Source organism: Macrosteles quadrilineatus, unplaced genomic scaffold (assembly GCF_028750875.1).
Source record: "Macrosteles quadrilineatus isolate MER2022 unplaced genomic scaffold, UCM_ALF_1.0 Scaffold_3__2_contigs__length_128488019, whole genome shotgun sequence".
NCBI lineage: Eukaryota > Metazoa > Arthropoda > Insecta > Hemiptera > Cicadellidae > Macrosteles > Macrosteles quadrilineatus.
Window position 1 is genome coordinate 40,056,047 of NW_026542596.1, and position 20,463 is coordinate 40,076,509.

Here is a 20,463-nt window from a genome sequence, read left to right on the forward strand (position 1 = left end):
GGTCAAAAAGGAGAAAAACCTATTTTTACCTCATAAAACCCCCTATAGACCGCCGTTCCCATAGTCTGATTATGCTGGTTCGCATATTAGTTTGAATGAACGTAGGATTACTTGTTTGTACCAAATTTCTTCAAAATGGGATCATTTTTGCTGGAGTTATTGCGCTAATGGACACACAAATATATGAATATGATACATGAATTTGAATGAATGGTGTTTTTTACCTCTGGGGGCCTTAAAACAAAGTATATCGGATCTGGGCCCAGGTCTTACCATGTGATCCACGTTAATAGCTTATTCCTTATATGGGAAATTCGCTAATAAGGGGTTTTTATTAGCTGACAGTCACTAGGTTTAGTACTAGCTATAGTTTACTGGATACATTAGATGAGAGATGGACATTTAGGGGCAAAAAGTAATATACACCAACAAAAGTGTAGCACAATAATTTAATGTTAAATGTGTCAAAGCTCATTTAATGAGCAGACATTTAGTGTAATCAATGATAAGTTAAGAATAGCAACAGAAAGTTGTGAAATGCATGCGAAATTAAGTTAAAAGTTAAAATGACTAATGTTCTAATTTATTTTATACTTCTCCATATTCTATAGTAAATTACATGTACTATACAATAAATGACACAGTTGCTAGTCTTGATCAGAGACATATTGCTGTTTGTGTATTTTCAATTTCAAACTAACATTTTGTGCATGTCTAATAAAGTTCTACATTGAAATTAATTTGCAGTAGACTCCCTCTTATACAGACTCTTTGGAATGGAGGCCAGTAACGGTTTTACTGGTTGAACTGATGTCCTTTAAAACTTGTTAAATTAGTAGTGCCTAATGCCAATACATGCCAATAATGATTATTACATCAAAAAGTTAAAACTAGAAACATGACCAATCGTCCCAAATCTTTCCCACGGGAAAAGCCGTTTCAGTACCACCCATTTCCTGCCGATCTACTCTGGTTAAACAAATGTGCTGATAAATTTGTCTGGTTAAAGAGATGTCACTTTTACTGAGTGTAGTCTAGTTAAACCGATGCCCAGTTAAAAGGTGTCCGGATAAGAGGGAGTTTAGTGTAACTTATTAATTGAACAGTAATATATTTCTCACAAACCATATCTGCTTAACACTTACGAAAACAAAAATAACGTTATTAAAGCTGTTTCTGTTGTAATGTCTAACTTTCATATTTATCTTGCCTGCCTAATTTGTTATAACATATGGTTGATGTTATATTTCTATATTGTTATGAGTTTGTTTATAGTTTGTCCTGTTTACATTCAGTTGTTGCATTCTATCTTATTTCCAATAAGATTAGTTTTATGTTAACTAACTGTCTAAATCATTTTATATAATCAGGGTAATTAACCGCTGCAGCTCAACTCTGCTATTTCACCAACATCAGTTTCTGCTGTTTTCAAATAAAACTAGTCTAAAATTTCTTAATTTTTCCTTTTGATCGAAAATACTTTTACTTTAAATTTCAAACAAAACAACTCCAACACGAAAACAACAGCTGCCAGAACCAATCCAGCCAGTAACAACAAAAAAGCTCCTTTCAACTGTTGAAATGATGAGGGAAGTTGGTCGTTTCTGATGTTTTGTTTGGGACGTGATTGCTGCAGTGGTTGATGAAAAGACAGCTGCTTCATTTGACCAGTTTGCACCATATGATTCTGTAAACAATCAACATCAAGCCACATATGGTACCCTGAGTGGATTCTGAACAGTTTCATATTTTGTTGAATCTTGGTCTTAAAGAAGATGTCGCGAAAATACTGGTCGATGCTTTCAATTTATCACAACAAAATATATTCAGGGCAAACTATAATTTAACTCTTCCCCAATCGTAAGAGCTGCAATTCATTTGATTTAAAGCCTGAATATTGCTACAACGCATTTGAAACACCAGTTTAAAACATGTCACCCTTTCAAGACCAAGATTTGACAGAACACTTTGAACATATAAGCCTACCTTCTGGTTTCACATATATATTTTACAAAAGTTAGGTGTCTATCTGTTTTTTTCACATCGCAAAAATCACAGCACCAAATCAGCTATAAACTTTGCACAAAGATAACCTACATACTTAGGACTATACGTACAGGCATTTTCCTGTTTTAATAACAACCTAGAGCTCTGCTACATTGGGTTTCACAAAGTTCTGTTTATGTTTGCTTTGTTTCAATTTCTAATTTGAATTTTATTTTACCCTGCCGTATATCAGATTCAAACCAATTAAATATAACATTTGTAAAAATGGTTTTATTTATTCCACGGGTTATATCATTACTTATAGAATACATATAAGATTCTATAATCATTGGCATTACTGTGTTTTCCTGAAGCTTTAAAGGACTTTTGACCTAAATTCTAGGTTCAAACAAGTTTTAAAGCACAGGTGAAGTTACTAATTTTTTAAAAGAAAAGTTGTGCAGTGATTCACCATACTTACCGTGACTTTGTTGATTATGTGGATGAACATGGACCCCTTCCTCATCAGAAATGGTGAAGCTGGAGAAGACGCTACAATCTTATGAACTTGACAGATCTTATTCTTTTCCCCGTTTTCTTCTTCATCCATTGTGTTATAAAAAGAAACCATACTCTCTGGTGCAAAATATGCCACATTTTTCTTTATTCTAATTTCTTCAAGAAATTGAATTAAATTTTCATTTGTTATGACCTGAAATTTTTTCCTGAGTCTTTTCAATGTTGAGTGCCCTCCGCTTACTTTCTTGAGGATGGTGAACATATCAGGCAATCCAAAGATGGAGAAGTTTGATTTGTCCAACTCCTGCCAACTCTCGATGCTGCGCTCTTCTAAAGGAGCCAGCAACATACTCTTGAGAGAAGCCCGATATGCAACTGTGATTATCGTGCAATAGAACATCAAACTCATTACCACAATCCTCATTGTTAGTGTTCTTGTTTTAGTTTCTACATTGTTTTCAACATGGACAGCCCACAAACTGAAAACGTTTCGCCAAAAAGATAAAAAAAGCGGGTTTTCTATTGGACATATTATGGCTATTAATTTGAATGTGAAAGCAATGAGGAAAAATACAAAAACAATGCAGGCCCAAGTATACACACTAAACTCCTGGTGATAGTTCTTCCAGATTGAAAAAATACCCTTTTTTGTTCCACACGGTACATAGAAAGCGTAGTTGTCATTCATATAGTAATGAGAGAGATCTGTGTCCAAGGAGAAGTACATGAAATGTGAAAACACGCCGAATGCAAAATCGTACTGTCCACTTCTGAGGTCTTGGATGAGCTTCTCCGCTGTGTAGGTGGACATTGCTAATCCATACTTGTCTCGGATACTTTTGCCCACTCCGTCTTCCGCTAGCTTGATATTGACAGTGAAATTATACTTTTTCATCATAGCGCTCAAAATATTTCCTCCGCTGCCTTTCAGCAAGAGTTTATTGTCTGGAGACATAAGAGCTATAGACTCTGGAGGCCGGTTTTTCACCAACACTTTTATGGGACATCCATGAAAGTTTCTCATCAGTTGAGCTCTTGTGGTATGCGTGTTGAATTCGATCGTGAATTTATTTATCGTGTAACGCTTTGTCCGCGAGTTCCATTTATCGATTAGGAGAGGGGGCCCTACCTCGTTGCAGTGGGTTTCACCAAAAGGTACATAAGTATAAACTAGCACATCAGAATTTTCGTCTTCCACTAGTACATAAACATCGTATATCTGATGAAGCCACATAACATTCAAGATATCCTGAAGAGTGACCATCGCTCTCTCCCTACTGTAGTTCTTAAAATAACGAATTGGCCATTTCCATAAAATTACAACTCTCGCTCTATGTTCGACCCTTACATGTTTGAATATGTTGTAATAAAAGTATCGTTTTATTGAAAAGGTAATAAAGGTTACCTCGTAAACAGACAACTCGGAGTCGCTGTTTACGATCATGACTGGAGATGAAAGAGCCTTGATGATTTTATCCGCGTAAGGAACTTTGTCTACTTCATTTCTCATCATGACCACGTTTTTTAACTGCCACTTTGAATGTTTTATATATTCTGCTAAAGATGAACCATCTGCGTTTAGTTCTTTCATGACTATTTTTGCAGCTGAAATGCCAATAAAGCAAAAAACAATAAGAAGTCTGGTAAATTTGTTTGTATGCATTTTAATGGTTTCATCAAGCTTGACTACAATCTAGACTGACACTTTTCACTCTCCTGGCTATTTCCACTAAGTGCTAAGTTGTATAAATCAAATCACTTACTTACATTGAATTTATTCTGCCCTCCTCTTCTGATGTGTTAATGTAATTTTCACTCCGATTTACTGACGAATGCAAATATCGACATGGTTTGATAAATTGGGTGTTTGTTTATTTGATGTAGTAAACAGCAGTTATCAGTATGTTCATATGTCAAATAAATTTTGAATTGAATTAAATTTTCCTTTTCCAGAAGGTTTATGGTGTAACAATTTATTAAATTTTTGAGTAAATTGTGTCAATTGAAAGTACTAGTTTCTAAAAAATATTAACTAACAGTTGAAACATTATTAACAATTTATTATCAGTGTATTGCACAAGTTTCCAATTATTTTTTTCAGATTACAAACTTCTCTAAGATAACCAGTTAGTTTGTTCAGTTACTTTCTTAATTTTTGGATAGCAAATTTATTTAGATTTGATATATTTTTCTCAATTTTTTAATTGTTGTTCATTAAAACAAATTAATGATGATTTAAATATCCAACCCCCTTCCTCGCCTTTGACTAAAAAAACTGGAGAGTTTACTGAAACATTTTGTCCGAAAAAATAATGCTATTATACTGTCAAGTTTAAGAACAAATCCAGTCTGAAGCACAAAAAACTTACAACATATTTTTCCTGAGGGAAAATATAATCACAAATGTTGGTAAGATGGTTCAGCCTACAACGGGTGGGCGAAATTCCATGGTCTACAATAAGGAAAACCACTAGACTAAAAGCTGGGTGTAAACTGTTAGGGCTGGCTTATACTCGTTCACTGTGAACAAGTCAAAGCAAGTCACCAAACATTCGTGCGCGTATCCCCAATGATACTCGGCAATGCCCCCCCCCCCTTCTAGAATCCATACAGGAACTGCCGCTGCTCACATATATTTTTACTGATAACCATTATGTTCTAAGTTAGTGTTCATGTATATAATACTGTAGATAGGATAAGGAGAAATGAGCCTTTCTGGCAACCCCTTTCTCAATTCACGCAGCTTAGCTGCACTCAAGATACAATGCAAAGTGAACCGTGTACATAGAGACATAATTATGGAGGAAGAGAAGAATTTATCTACTCTACAGAACAGATTCCTCAGACTTCAAAAGTTAGTCAACTCAGGTCCCTAAAAACCACAATTACAAACTGCTTCCCAACTGGTATAAGCCAACTTTTCTCCAAAAGATGGTTGTATTTCGTCATTAGATTTTTTCAGGTTGGAAGAATTGTTTATATCAGACAATAGTGAAGAAGAAACCTTCCTTGACAGGGTATGACTTTTCCACCACTTCCATGTTGGGCTTGGGGTAAGTGTACAGTTAGGCCAAAGTTTCTCTGCTCGCAGTCAGAACTGGTCGGGTCTTGGTGAGGGTGTTGGCTTTTGTGAAAACATTTGTGTCTCACTACTCAGAGTTACTCACTTACCCCTACCCCCAGCTCTGCCAACCGTATGTTTTAGTTTGGTTAGTAGCGACCCGTCCTTGCGCACAGAAGTTTTGGCCGAACTCTACTTATTGGAAATTTAATCCAAGATAGTTGATGAAGTTATATTCAAAAATACTGTTTTGTTTTAAGTCTTAAGGCAAGGTTAAATAATAAATAATACAACCTTTTGTATAATTTCTGTATTAAATATTGAAACTTAAAATAATTACATATAATACTATCAAGTAGTTTTAGGAAATTTTCCATATAGGGAATAAGCTATTACCGTAGTACTCATGAGGTAAGACCTGGACCCGGGACCAATTAACTTTTTCGTTTTGATGTCCCTAGAGGCCCAAAACACCATCCGTTTAAATTCATATAGTATATATATATATATTATATGTGTGTCCGTTAGAACGATAACTCAAGCAAAAATATTCCAATTTTGATGAAATTTGGTATAAACGAGTAAACCTACATTTACTCAAACAAGTTCGCGAACCAGCAGATCCAACTATGGGAACAGGGTTTATGGGGGGTTTTGTGAGGTAAAAATTTGTTTTTCCCATTTTTGACGCAATAAACATAAAATTTAGAAATTTCTTCCCACAAAATTGTTTAGAGCTTAAAAAACAAATAATTTAGTATATTGAAGCGTTATTATGCGCCTTATGGTTACGGAGAAAATTCCAAAAAATTGTAAATTTAAAAATCCCATGTTATTCTTATGGAGAATAAAACTGTTTGTTTATGAAAATATTTTGATAAAATTTTGAAAATGCATTTATTTATTGCTAAACTATTAACATTTTACAAAAAAATAAAACGTTTTTAACCTTCCTGTTGCAGCAAACCTAAGTACTTGTTAAACTAATTCTATTTAAATAGGGAATAGATGTGATACTCTTAAGGAGACATTTTTGTGTAACTCCAATCAGGCAAATAAAAAAATTAGCTTAGTGTGCAGGTTTGCTAGGTAAGCTATCTTTTATACACTGCCTGATTAGAAGTATATAATAATTTCTTTCAACTACAATTTAGCGTCTGTCATAAACATAATATCATCATAGAACTTATCTTAAAATAAACGGTATCAGCATTCTAACACATACTTTCTCCCATAAGTTTGTCAACAACCTTAATCATGTGTAAGCGGCGAGAGTAAAGCACGGAAATGTAAACGGAAATGGGATTTGTACAATTTTGTTCAGAATTTAAAGGACTATAACATACAAAAATTGTATCAAAATCGTTCGGCCATTTTTGGAAAAAACCGATTTTCCCGTTATTTTATGGGGTTTTTTAGGGGAAAATAACATAATTTACAATAACTTTTGAACTGTAATTTTTACAGAAATGGGATTTGTACCATTTTGTTCAGAATTTAAAGGGCTACAACATACTAAATTTTTTATCAAAATCGTTCGGGCCATTTTTGGAAAAATTAAGCTTTTCCGTGTTTTTATGGGAAAATCCCCATTAAAAAACTCCTGGAGATACCATGGATTAGAACCTACATACCAAATTTCATCGAAATCGGACCACAGGTGTAGTCTCTAGCTTTGTACACATCCAGACACACACACAGACAGACATCACTTCGAAAACCACTTTTTTTGGTATAGGGGGAGAAAGTAAAAATCACAGATAATTAATTTGAAGAGAACATTACATGGACATTGTTCTACTCAACTGGCTTGTACAAAAGATAGCTAATTAATAAAATCAATATGTTGCTGATTTCTTGTAATCATCAATCTCTCTAAATTAAACTTCCTAAAAAATATTTCCAAGACAAACACAATCATAGCAAGAGCCAGCCCAGCAAGAAGCAACAGGAAAGCTCCCTTGAGTTGTTGGGTGGATGCTGGAAGCTGGTCATCACGCATATTTCGACGAGAAACTTGCTTTACTACTTTAGGAACGGCAAACTGCTGCATCTGTCCCGTCTGAACCATGTTGTTCTGTAAACATAAATCGTAAAAAATATATTTTCTTCTTAAAGAGATTGGCAAACGGCTTCTTAACCTTAAATTTTCCTTTTCACATCAGTCTTAGGCCTTTTTGTGAAGCGTGTCAAGTAAAGCTAGAAAGCTAGTAAAGCAGGTCAGTTGGTAAAGTACAAGAATGATATGCAGGGTGTTTCATAACTACCAATATTTTAGGGCATTTTTCCTGGGCAAGAAACGTATCTATATACAATATTTAAATTGTCCGGAAGTCCTTAGTTACTCACACAGCCGCCATTTTGTTTTTTCGCTTATTAATTTTTTTTCTGAAATTTTAAACTTTGCACTAACATGACAACTAGACAAAGCTACAAAATAGTTTTGAAAATTTTTCAAACTCATAAAACAAAATGGCGGCCATTTAAAATTTGGTTTCTTAAATAACTCAAAAACCGTTGATTTTACAAAAGTTTTATTAGAACAACTTTCTCTAGGCAATTTAATTAAACTGCCACAACAATGCAACAGTTTCCGTCTGCCACATAACCCTAAAAGTATCTTTTTTATCAATTATCTATCATTAGGGTGGCTTAGAAATTTCACACCTTCTGAAGTGGCAGTGAATAGACTATGTAGATTCTGCCTAAGCTGAGCATATAAGTTAGCTAGAGTTTATGCTAAAAAATTGATCGATATAATCAAAGTCCTTCATGCTTTGAGTACCGGTATTACATATTTTGTAACCAAAATAGAAGTGACTCAAACAATGTTTACGTTATTCAATGTCTTAAGTTTAATGGTTTACTTTACAAGCAATACACACCGTGACTTGATTGATGAGGTCTTGGAAGATGGAACCTCTTTTCATCAGGAAAAACGAAGCAGGTGAAGCAGCGACGATCTCATTGACTTGGCAAATGTTCTGTTTATCTTTCTCCTTCTTTTCATTTTCAATAGAATTGTAAAAGGCAATCATACTCTCTGGACCAAAGTAAGCGGTATTTCTTTTGATTGTAACATTTTCTACAATGTCGCTGAATGTGTTTTTTGTTATTACCTTGAATTTTTTCCTTAATTTCCGCAGTGTACTGTGTCCTACACTTATTTTACTGAAGATATCGTACATTTCAGGAACTCCGGAGATGGAGAGGTTTGATTCGTCCAACTCATTCCATGTTTTTATGCTGTTCTCTTCCCAATTAGCCAATAACAGGCTCTTGAGGGATGCTTTGTAAGCTACTGACATGATTGCACAGTAGAACATCAGTGATGTCACTACGATTCTCATTGTTAGGGTTTTTATTTTACTATTCTCACTGTTCTCAATATGGATTGCCCACAAGCTGAAAACGTTTTCCCAGAACGATATGTACATTTTGTTCTCTCTTGGAAGAACCGATGCTATAATTTTCATAACGAGAGCAATGATACAAAATACAGATCCAACAAAGGCCCAAGTTGACGCAGAAAACTCCTTGTGATAGTCACTCCAAATGGATAAAAAACTTCTCTTGGTCCCACAATGGACATGGAAAGCGAAAATTTCATTGAAGTAGAATTGAGAAAAATCCAAATCTGTTGTGAAATAAGCGAGGTGTGAAAACACTCCAAATGCAAAATCATACTTGCCAGTTCTAATCTCTCGTACAAGCATCCTGGATGTGTAAGTAGACATGGCTAAGCCATAAGAATCACGATTACTCGAGTGTAAACCGTCTTCTGCTAACTTAATTTTGACGGTGAAGTTATACTTTTTCATCATTGAAGCCAGAATACTTCCTCCGCTGCCTTTGAGAACAAGTTTGTTGTCCACTGACATAAAAGCTATGGACTCTGGAGGCCTGTTTTTCACCAACACTTTAATCGGACATCCGTACAAATTTTTCATTAGTTGACGTCTTGTATTATATTTAGTGTCGTCAATCCTGAATTTATTTGTCTTGAATCGCTTAAAACTCTTGTTCCAAGTGTCAATGAGTATTGGAGGACCAACTTCGTTGCAGTGTTCCTCTCCATAGGGCAGATAGGTGTAAACATTCACATCAAAACGTTCATCCTCCACTAGTATATACACATCGTATATCTGGTGGAGCCACATAACAGCCAATATATCCTGCAATGTATCTGTCAAACTTTTATCGGCACTCTCTTTTGTCCGGCTCGGCCAATTCCACATGATAAGAAGTCTCGCCTCATTTTCAACTCTTACATGTTTCAATAATTTATAGTAAAAATGTCTCTTGCTTGAAAACACAACAAGTGTTACATCATACTCAGAAATGTCGTAATCAATTTTTTTAATCACCACCGAGGTCGATAAAGCTTTAATTATCTTAGTTGCGTAAGGAACTTCTTCAACTTCACTGCTAATCATAATCACCCTCTCAGATTGCAATAGTTTGTAGTTTGCGACTACTTCTGCCAGAGACGACCCGGTCGAATCATAATGATCCTGAACTGTCAATTTAGAAGCTGAAACACATACAACTAAAAGCTTAGTCAAGTATACAATTAGCATCATGGTACCTAATGGCTTAAAGCATGAAAACCTCAATACTATGCCAAGTACACCAAATCCACTCCATCCATGGAGATTGGAGCTGCCAGTTCAACCCAGTAGGTTAGACTTTCTGAGTATGTCAATTTTACGTCTATATTTACCTAATTTCCTTTTACATCAATTCAATTCTAAAGTGCCCTGTATTGTTCAAGCACTTACTTATATTAGCCAAACTTCTTTAGTGGACACATTTCTTGTTGGTTTCCATTTGAGTTATTTGCCTTTATATTAATATATTAGCTATGGATTTAATGTTAAGTATAATAAATTAAATATTAATAATATTATAATAAATTAAATATGATATATTTGGTCAAGCAACCCATTACTCCTCTATTTAACTTTACAAAAATGTATTTAAATTATTAAAGTATTTTTTCTGGACATTGCTTCTACTAACAATTTTTGTATTTCATATCTAAGGAAAGAAAATTTTCATTATAACAATGCCTGTCCTCTTTGTCTTTTAATTAAAGGACTTTGATGCTTTTTAATACTTTTCATTGAAATGGCAACCATACAAAGTATACTAGGTATTTTAAGCCAAGTATGAGAATGTAGATGAGTGTAGGATGAGTGGCGCGAGCTTGTAGTCTTGTTTAGTGACTAAGGCCAACATACTTAGAGACTCCATACCCTTGTCTGCTTTTTATGTCCCCTTATAGCTTTTGTTTTTTTTTTCTGGGCATCTTATGTCCCCTTTTTTATCCATTGATGAATGGGACCTTGATCAAAAACCCATGTGCACATATTATAAAGGCTTATATTCACAACCCATTATAAGTTTTTAAACTACTCCATTTATCTCATATATTTACATTGCTCTTATTCTCTTTTTCGTTTTAAATACTCCCTTTTAGCAAATTTTCCACGTAATGATATATTTCCGTAGGTCTTATGGTTAGACCTGAAACCGGGACCAATTTACTTTTCGTTTTGATGTTCCCAAAGGCCAAAAAACACCATTCGTTCAAATTAATATTATTTTAAACCTAGGTATTTGTTAAACCTAACATTTGTTTAATATTTTAAAGTGAAAATCCAATCAGGTAAATGGAAATTCAATAGTCGGCAGGTTTACTGTGGCAGGGGTATTTATTTATTTTTTTTTTCATTTAGTGTACTGTATTAATTATTTTAGATATTTTGTCAAAAGGAGAGTTGATTTTTCCTAGGAAGCCTAGTTGTTAGTTGCTATAATTTACTTTTGAATTTTTTAGGGAAGCAGTTCACTACAGACATCTTCCGAAAAATCTGGAAAACGGTTGGATCATACAAATATCCTTGTTCAGCAATCAGGAATCCACAGAGCTCTTCAGAACTTGAGAGAAAAGAATTTGGTTAGCAATATTTTAAATCCATCAAATATACAGGGTGTCCCATGTAAGTTGTCTCAAATTGATTACGGGAGAACGGCTTTTAGCGTACAAGAATGAAATAAAATTATTTCCCGCTAAGTCAACCGCAAGAAATAACGTAAAAATATTTTTAACCTTTTTCCAATACAGAGTGTGCCGAAAACAGAGGTTCACTAGTTCGAATCTTGGAATTTTAAAATGTAAACATAATTCATGTTATCATGACTTTAAAATTATGTATAACATAACTTATATTTATATTTGAAAATTCCGAGATTCAAACTAGTGCCCCTCAGTTTTTGGCATACCCTGTATTGGAAAAAGGTTAAACATATTTTTACGCTATTCCTTGGGGTCGACTCAGAGGGAAATAATTTTATTTCATCCTTGTACGTTAAGCCGTTTTCCCGTAATCAATTTGAGACACCTTACATGGAACACTCTGTGTATAAGAACATCATAAAAATCTATTGTATAGTGATGGTTCATTGGTAACGTTTGCTATCTATAAATTATTTTTTAGTTTAGACTCTAGATTTTTAACAGTACCTCTAGGCTCAAATCCCAATCCTAAAAGATTAAAATCTCAACCACAAAAACAGTTAGGCAAAGGCAGTAGGTCGTTAAACATTTAAGTAATAAATCAATATTTCTGACTATAGGCACCAAATTGTTGACAAGAAACTGTATGTAACATCCACTTTCAAAGAATTTTATATCGTAGAACTTAGAATAATTTTATAAAAAACGTAGAAACAAGTTTTTCAACAATAGATTTTTTGTGACCTGTCACATTCAAAATAACTTGAATGTAAGGCCCAATGTAATTCTTAGATTCGTCAATAAGAGTAAGTAAAATACAAAAGTGAAACCACGGCATAAGGAACTATAAATTTTTGAAAGCTCTTCAATCGTAATGTGTATAGCTCCTTTGAAAGTTCAAACATTATACCATAAAACACATTTAATTAGGTTTTGAAAAGTCCCAAGGAAGGTAGGCCTACTGTATGCAAATCTTGTCTTTTGGTTCACAAAATAAAGTATTTACTCTCCTTTCATTCAACCTAATATACAGGTCAGCTTAATTTTTCAGTATTCTTTGTCTTACTTAAAGGTTTCTGAAAAGGATTTTCTGAAACTTTTTATGTGAAGGATTCAGTGATTATTGTAAGTCCTCTTCAGTGAATGAATTACTGTTCTAGGATATCAACAAACAAATATTCATGGAGGCTGCAGAACTGCGAGAAAAAGTTATAAATGATATGATAACTGCTAAAAACGTTAATATAGAATCAGAGCCATCCAAAGTAGCAACTGATAAAAAGAAAGGTAAGAGATCTAAAGCACTATCTCCTGCAAGTATAAAGGAAAAGATGACAAAGCCAACAAAAGGCCCAAAAAAAGGAAAGAAAAGTAATAAATAATGTAAAATCAATTATGATATTACTGAACTGTTGTTTAAAATTTGAAATGAAATCAATAAAACATATGTACTGATTGTATTATCTTAAAGTTCACTATGGTTTTCTAATAAATTGTTTTTAATGTTATAAAAGCTTTCATTATAAGCTTTCATTTTATTTTTAAAGTATGTTTAGTAAAATGTTTAGACACTATTAAATGTTTTTCTCTACTCCACACAAGTCCTACAGCAATTTACAGCTTTTAAGTTAATAATGCAATATTGGTCTTGTACATTGCATTTGCTACAGGTACAGATTTTGATTTGTATTTTCAATGTACACCTCTTTGTGGTTTTTCTAACATTCTTGATAAAATGTTGACTACAAACACAAACAGACAATAGGTAAGTTCTGCACACAGAATTAACTGTATTTTTTGTGTCTTTGTGGGTTTAAGTACTGTCATAGATTACACACTCTTATAGACTTTTCAATTTTTTCATCCTTGTTGACCAGCCGGCAAAAACTCTAAGAATGTTTCTGTAGTACCCACTACCCAGGTAACAGAGAGTCAGGATACAGGTTCCATAATACCGACTTTAGTTTAATATGAAGAAAGAGTTTTGATTTGTATTATATATTCCTCGCTATTTTCATCAACTTTTAACATCATCACAACCAAATAATAAAGCACATTCTATAAAATTTACTAAACATAGCCTATACAGATTAGTTGATACAAGTGGAACAACACTTGGAGCACATCAAATCTCAGTTGTACCACAGAGGAAACTTGCTCATGAGACGACCTTGAGCTTTCATCTTGAGCAGGGAAGAGCCTGAGAGACGAGTATCGTGCGGAAATCTCTATCGATAAGTACACAGTCTTCATCCACCATAAGCGTTGTTGTAGTACATGATGGCGAGGGGGCGGTGTTGGACATTGCCTTAGAAAACAGCGACTAGTGCTAAAAACAACTTAAGTGTACCATTGAATGTTTGTTACATTATACACATGGATTTGCAGTATCCAAAGGCAATGGTATTATTATTATTCAAACAAGACTTGGGTTTTTTCATATCAATTTAAACAACATCAACAAAATAAAATTAGTGTTTATTTCATTTAATACAACATTTACTTATTTTAAGAGGTTCATCATTAATCTTCCATCACTTATTGAGAGCGTAGCTTTCCTTTTAACCTATGCACTCTTGCAGTCACGGTTTAAATTTTTTAAATCAAACGGAACTATCGAGTTAAATAAATTACAAATCTTTTCATATACATTTAAACTATATAATACCAAAGAAATCTATTCTCTACCTATTGAGCAATTGTATTCCATTACTGATGGAAGATTCCGATAAACCTCCTCTGTACCAAGTCAATGCACCATCTCAACAATGAATCTCAAACAATAAACTCAACATACTACAACTACATTATTCAATTAAAGCTTTGATTTCACATTATCAATATCATATAATACAAATGATAGAAAACTAGACATGTATTTGACTAGCTAGCTTTGGAAAACAAGACATCGAAAACAAGGTGGATCAGTATAAAGCTATGCCAGATAACATTCTGATTAACATAACACAGGTAAAATAAAACCGTCAAGAACAGTGTTAAAATATTACATTTTGCTGGGTAGTACGGTACTAATGTTAAAGGTGTCTTTTACGTTAACTATTATGTACAAAACTAAATCTAGATTAAAGCTTGATATAACCGTTACAATTATCACTTTGAAATCACAATGTTTGCTGTGACATGTATTAAGTACTAAGAATATTTGAACTTAAACTTCGAAGCAATTGGTATTCTTTTGATTTTGTATTTTTCAACTCTATGAAACAGCATAGTACTTTGACAAAAAAGTTTCTGGAGACAATGTCCTCGGTCCTAAAACAATCAGCTATTTAATCTTGGATTTATACAGTCACCCTAGCCATACATTAGCACTGAATAACCAGTACAGTCTTTTCAAAATACTTCAATCTGATGTGATGCTTTGTTTTAATCAAGGGAAGCACAATGATGTCTGTATCAGATTTAGAATAACTTCAAACTACTAAATTTATAATTGTTAATAATTGATGGCCTGGAAGTATTCTAAACACACTCTTAATCAACACTTGTTCCGAACTAAAAAAAATGATAACCATCAAAATAAAATGTTAGTTAAAAAATTTAAGGATGCATTACTACAATTCAAACCTTACGATTCTGTGTTCAAAAGAAGTCAAACACAGTGTTACAGTAAACTTAGGAATAAAGCAATAAAATCGGTAGGGCCGACGTAGTGAATAGATCATAATCTTGTTTATGCTTTTTTACTTAGAATTATTGAAAATTACAGTGCTAGTATAGGGGTTATATTAAAAAAGGCGACTGCATAATCCACTCAGCTTACGGCCATAGTTTCTACATGCGTCAATTTGCCCACAACATATCACATACTATTGTTAATTTTATCGCAAGTTTAAGTTTTCTTCAACTGGAAAATAATTTGCAATTCAGGACTAATCTTTGTAAATTTCTTCGCTAATTGTTAAACACAGCTGCCTAATGGTTTCAGCTTATTAGTTGTTTCTAGTGGTACCGGTATTCTAAAGTTTAAGCTGTTGGATGTTTCCTGTTACTCAGTATCGCTGCTGATCTCATCGTCATGATGGTCTGGTATCTCGTTGTTGTGGTAACTCAGTTCCGCTCCGTCGCGAGCCGGCTTGAGCATGTGTGACGGGACGTCCAGTGTTGGCTTGAGGTACATCTCTGGCGCCGGCGGCGAATCTCTCGGTAGAACCTGGGTTAGCAAACAATTTATTAATGTGTACTCAGGTGTTTTTATGTTGATTTAATTAGGCAAAATGTTAGAGGTTTGTATAGGAAGTTCAAGTTGCTTCCTCCTATGCTTTAGGTGACTAGAACGCTGAAACCAGAGTTTAGTAATTTTATTTTTCAATTCAATTGAAGTTTATTTACCGCATACATCAACTTCAAACAACATCAATTCCAGTTTACATCAACGATAACTTAACTAAAAAGGTCACAAACATGTTTTTCTTGTTGTTGATGCCAGTGTCATTCTTACTTGAAGAATAACTCACGAGAAGCACTTAACACTTTTAGGGAAAGGAGGTAGTTATTTTTTTTAATGAAAAATAATAATCGTTCAGTTGACAATATGACAGGTGCACCTTAAAATACGGCAGTAGAGTTACAATTAGAATTTGTTGTGTTTCGTAAAAATTATATCTAAAAAATTGTTTAGTTCAGTAACGTAAAGCCAGCTCATTACATCGAATACAACAGTGCAAAAAAAGACAATTTGTATCTTGTTTTTTCATGATCTGCACATCTGAGAACACACAACATAGCCTCCAAAAAGCCCTGTGTCAGATCACAATTCGAGAAGTGTGTCTTTGGTATTATTTGAACGAATCTTTTTATAAAAAATCATTAAACCTTCTCCAGACATTGAAAAAAATCTTGGGAAATGTTTACCGTAACTTTAGAAAATTGTGTTCAATTATGTGTGAGCTAGCTCTACTTAAACTTATACTAACTATGTTTCAGAGATCGCAAGACGCAGTTAGCTGTAGATAAAACAGCACATTTTAATGGTATATAAAACGTCTTGTCATGTTTTGTTTTGTCCGATTCAGTGTGAAACTTACCAGCGAATGGTGTGGACCAGCCATCATATGTTGATGTTGGTGTCTGTGTCCATTCTTGTATTTGTGTTCTGCGTGTTCAAGTTTTTCCAGCACCCTCTGTAAACGCTCCAAATTTATGTTCATGTGTCCTTTTTCCTCAACCTGAAAACGAAACCAATATTAAGAAACAGGAATTAAGGTATTTTTGGTCAAATTTATTGACACTATCGTGTCTTTCAGTCTACTGGTTATGTGACAATCGCAAACAAAAAAAAGATATAAACTAGGCCTAAATCTCTACACTATTGTATTGTTGTGTGGCTGCAAGCAAATGGGGGCCGCAGCGTCTTTTACAAAAACAGTTTATCGCGATTGCGGGAAGTTCCACCTGGGAGGAGGCTGCTCAGGTTAATTTGGCCTAGGGCCTAGTGCCGTACCCTAAATCCGGTGCTAAAAGTCACAACACACCATGTTGTATGTTTATGCTTGTGATGATGAAAACTTATCACAACAAGTGCAATGTAGGAAAAGACCAAAGGCCAAGGTATGTGTAGTGGGATAAATATTTTGAATTTATAAAACTTTGAGAAGTAAAAAAATAATTGTGTTCCTTGCTAAGCATTATGTGTATTGCCTTAACTATTTGGAAAATAAATCAAGGTATCCGAATAGCAAAAAAACATAAGATATAAGATGATTCAGAGACTTACTTTTCGTACAAAGTCTTTCAAAATGACTCCGTTGATCTTGTGGTCATCACCCTCCACATGGTGCAGTATCTCCTTGAGAGCGACTTGGTCATGAGCTACTTCCTCTCCCTCTCTCTCACTGATCTCTCCTAGAAGTACCATCGTCCTGGAACACATCAACTGTAGAACACATTCAACCAACGGTACATCACGTCAGTACAGGTCAATGTTCTATTGTAAGGAATAGTCTGAAAACACTTAAATTTTACATCTGTGGGACACCTTACTTGCTAATCTCCTGGGAGTCTTTCATGGTTGAAACTGGTTTCTGGTGTGGAATGAACCTTCCACAAACAGTCCTCAATTGCTTTTGTACTGAGACGGACAAACTAACTTGTTAAGGTTTAAAATAAACAATCTTTCATATACTAGAGGTGTCACTATGAGTCAAAGATTACATTTTTAGCAAATTTCCCATATAGGAAATAAGCTATTACCGCGTATGTCTGAAAATAATTTTTACCCCATAAAACCACGTACCTGTGCTCATGCTCATGCTGGTTTGCAAACTCATTCAAACAAATGTAGATTGACTTGTTTGTACAAAATTTGATAAAAATCTGACTATTACTCGAGCTATTGTGCTAATTGACAAACACATACTCGCAGATTGACATTAATTTTAACAGTTTTTGGCATCAAGGGACAAAACAAAAAAAGAAAACAATCCCAAGTCTTGGTCTTACCATGAGACCTAAACAGGTAAAGTATATTCCCAATATGTGAAATTCGCTAAAAATCACAAAAAATTATTGAGCAAAGTCCATTGCTTCCAAGGAAGATTCTTTCCACTTTCTTTAACAGTTGAGACATATATCAAAAATCTGTACTGACCTTTAAAGTTATCTTATGGTGATTTACTGATTTCCAACCATCTCTGGGGAGAAAGATTTGGCTTCCCTTAAGTGGAAAGACAAAAAGTAAATTCTGGTTACAATCTGCTACAAGAAAGCTTTCAGATTTACAGACCTGTGATTGATGAAAGTGTCATTGTCATTGGTCTGGTTGGACAGCACAGTGTAGTTGTACTTGAGAGGTGTAGTGTCCATGATATCCATCAGCTGAGGTTTCTCAGGCAGTTCGTCGCCCTCCGTCTCGTCGTCCGCCCCTATCACCGGCTCATCTTCTCGTTGGCCGCTACACTTGGCACAAGTACAGTTCTCAATTATCTGCACCATCTTGGTCAGCATCTCGCCCTCATATTCTCCTGACGAGCAGTTTAACGCCACCTGCGCAATTCATCCTTCCCTATAATGGATGTTCACTAGAATAGTTTTAAACATTCACGTTGAATTGAACAATTGTAAGACTTCCTAGACTTCAGAGGTATGGATGTATATTAAAGCGTTAACTATGTATATTCTTGGCTAGGATAGAGTGGTATCACGGACCTTTAGGTTTACTACTTTTGAGTACATTGCAATGAGTCTATGGCTCAGTTGGTAGCGCCACAGACTTCAGGCCCAAGGCAAAGATGTCTTGGGTATCAGCTACTACTGTTTAACAGTACAGTTCTGCGTTTCCATACAATACCTGCGTCTAATTTATTAAATAAGAATCAGGACTTAACACTATGATCCTTGTGTTGTGACCTGTTTGGGTCCATTTATTTCACAGTCAGACCACAAAAGTGCAAAACATATTTCCAACGTTTTTATAACACAAACATAATTATGGTAAAAATTACAACATTATGGTACATTATTGTATACACTACACATACATCAGAGTGAGAAAACCCCCCCCCCCCCCCCCGCACTACTGTACCCCACTGTATACGGCCCATGTGGACGAGCAGATGTAAGGTTAAATAAAAGAGACCACCAACTTCTAAAAAAAAATTCTGAACTTAAGTGTTGAATGTAAGCTTTATATTTACTACTTCAAAAAAGCGTAATTCACGCCATGTCAAATGCCTCTGTTGGATTCAAATCTTCAGTTTGAATTTTTTAAGTTACTAAAGCAAAGTGTAACTTATATGTACTTTGCACAAACTGACCAACAGTTCATAAAAAAAGCTGAGGTGTACCAACCTGTCTCCAAGAGTGAGTGCTAGGCTGGCAAGAGTCGCAGTATGGCACCACCTCGCCCGGACTGCTGGGTATTGTACGAGGGATGCTGTAGCTGAAGCAACCCCCGACACACACATTGTTCTCCACCTCCAAGGAGTCACAGCCGGGGTACGCCACTACTTGCTTGATCGGCGTAGTCTTACACCAAGAGTGCTTGTGAGGGTACAGCACTATGTTGTGCACCTGGAAACGAGAAATATAATGTACTAGTTGTACCCGCGGGCTTCGCCCCGTTTAACTTCATAAGTATTCGCATGGCTCATTCACGTCCTGGTTGAAGTTCGTTCGCTACGCTCACTCACCTTTAGGTTGGAGCTCGTTCGCTGCGCTCACTTGCTTTCAGCTTAGCTCGTTCACTACGCTAACTCGCCTCCAGGTTAAAGTTCGTTCGCTACGCTCACTCACCTTTTGGTTGGAAATTAGCTGTTGTCATAAATTAAAAAAAAAATAATAGTGCTGCACCCTGTTGGTAATCCTCTTAACTTTGATGTTATTGAACCTCATAGAACAGAACCAACTTGTTTAATTGAAACAGCTGTTAAGATTCATTAATTCCTTTTAAATATGAAAAATCATAAGATTAACATGGGGAACTACAGAGCCACTGGGGCGGAGCCCGAAAGGGTTTTTGAGATGAGAATTTTTGCTTTAATGTTAATCGGGAATGTGAGCTATCATCATGCCAAATTTCAGCCCAATCCGTCCAGTAGTTTATGCGTGATTGAGCAACAAACATACACACAAACTCACAAACTTTCAGATTTATAATATTAGTAAGATTCGTAAACAAAAAGTGAAAGATAAAGCCTTAACAGTAAAGTTATGGTAAAAGTGTCGTCAAACGAGAATATGGAATATTGAAATGTTTCAGGACACAAAACTAGACCAAGTTTTGTGCAACTGGCTAAAAAAGTTAGTATGCAATGTGTTACATGTTGGGACTCTTAGGTATTATCATTGAGTGTACACGTGCGTGAGTATACGTGTATAATCAATGGTATTATACAATAGGCGAGGCTGGTCAAGT

General features: G+C 34.9%; 2 protein-coding genes across 2 annotated transcripts in view; one reads left to right on the plus strand and one right to left on the minus strand.

Moving 5' to 3' along the window:
- The window catches only part of LOC128989133 (uncharacterized), a 47,432-nt gene extending 34,282 nt beyond the window's left edge, over window positions 1-13,150 (plus strand). The window contains exons 24-25 of the mRNA XM_054411000.1: window positions 11,409-11,528; window positions 12,749-13,150. Of these exons, the coding sequence (XP_054266975.1) occupies window positions 11,409-11,528; window positions 12,749-12,970 (342 nt within the window). The 3' untranslated portion in view covers window positions 12,971-13,150. The remainder of the gene's footprint in view (window positions 1-11,408; window positions 11,529-12,748) is intronic.
- Window positions 13,151-14,045: 895 nt separating this feature from the next.
- LOC128990063 (uncharacterized) overlaps window positions 14,046-20,463 on the minus strand; it is a 50,288-nt gene continuing 43,870 nt past the window's right edge. Inside the window, exons 3-7 of the mRNA XM_054412293.1 lie at window positions 19,398-19,619; window positions 18,334-18,593; window positions 17,326-17,470; window positions 16,637-16,777; window positions 14,046-15,762 (exon numbers count right to left, since the gene is read on the minus strand). Of these exons, the coding sequence (XP_054268268.1) occupies window positions 15,598-15,762; window positions 16,637-16,777; window positions 17,326-17,470; window positions 18,334-18,593; window positions 19,398-19,619 (933 nt within the window). The 3' untranslated portion in view covers window positions 14,046-15,597. The remainder of the gene's footprint in view (window positions 15,763-16,636; window positions 16,778-17,325; window positions 17,471-18,333; window positions 18,594-19,397; window positions 19,620-20,463) is intronic.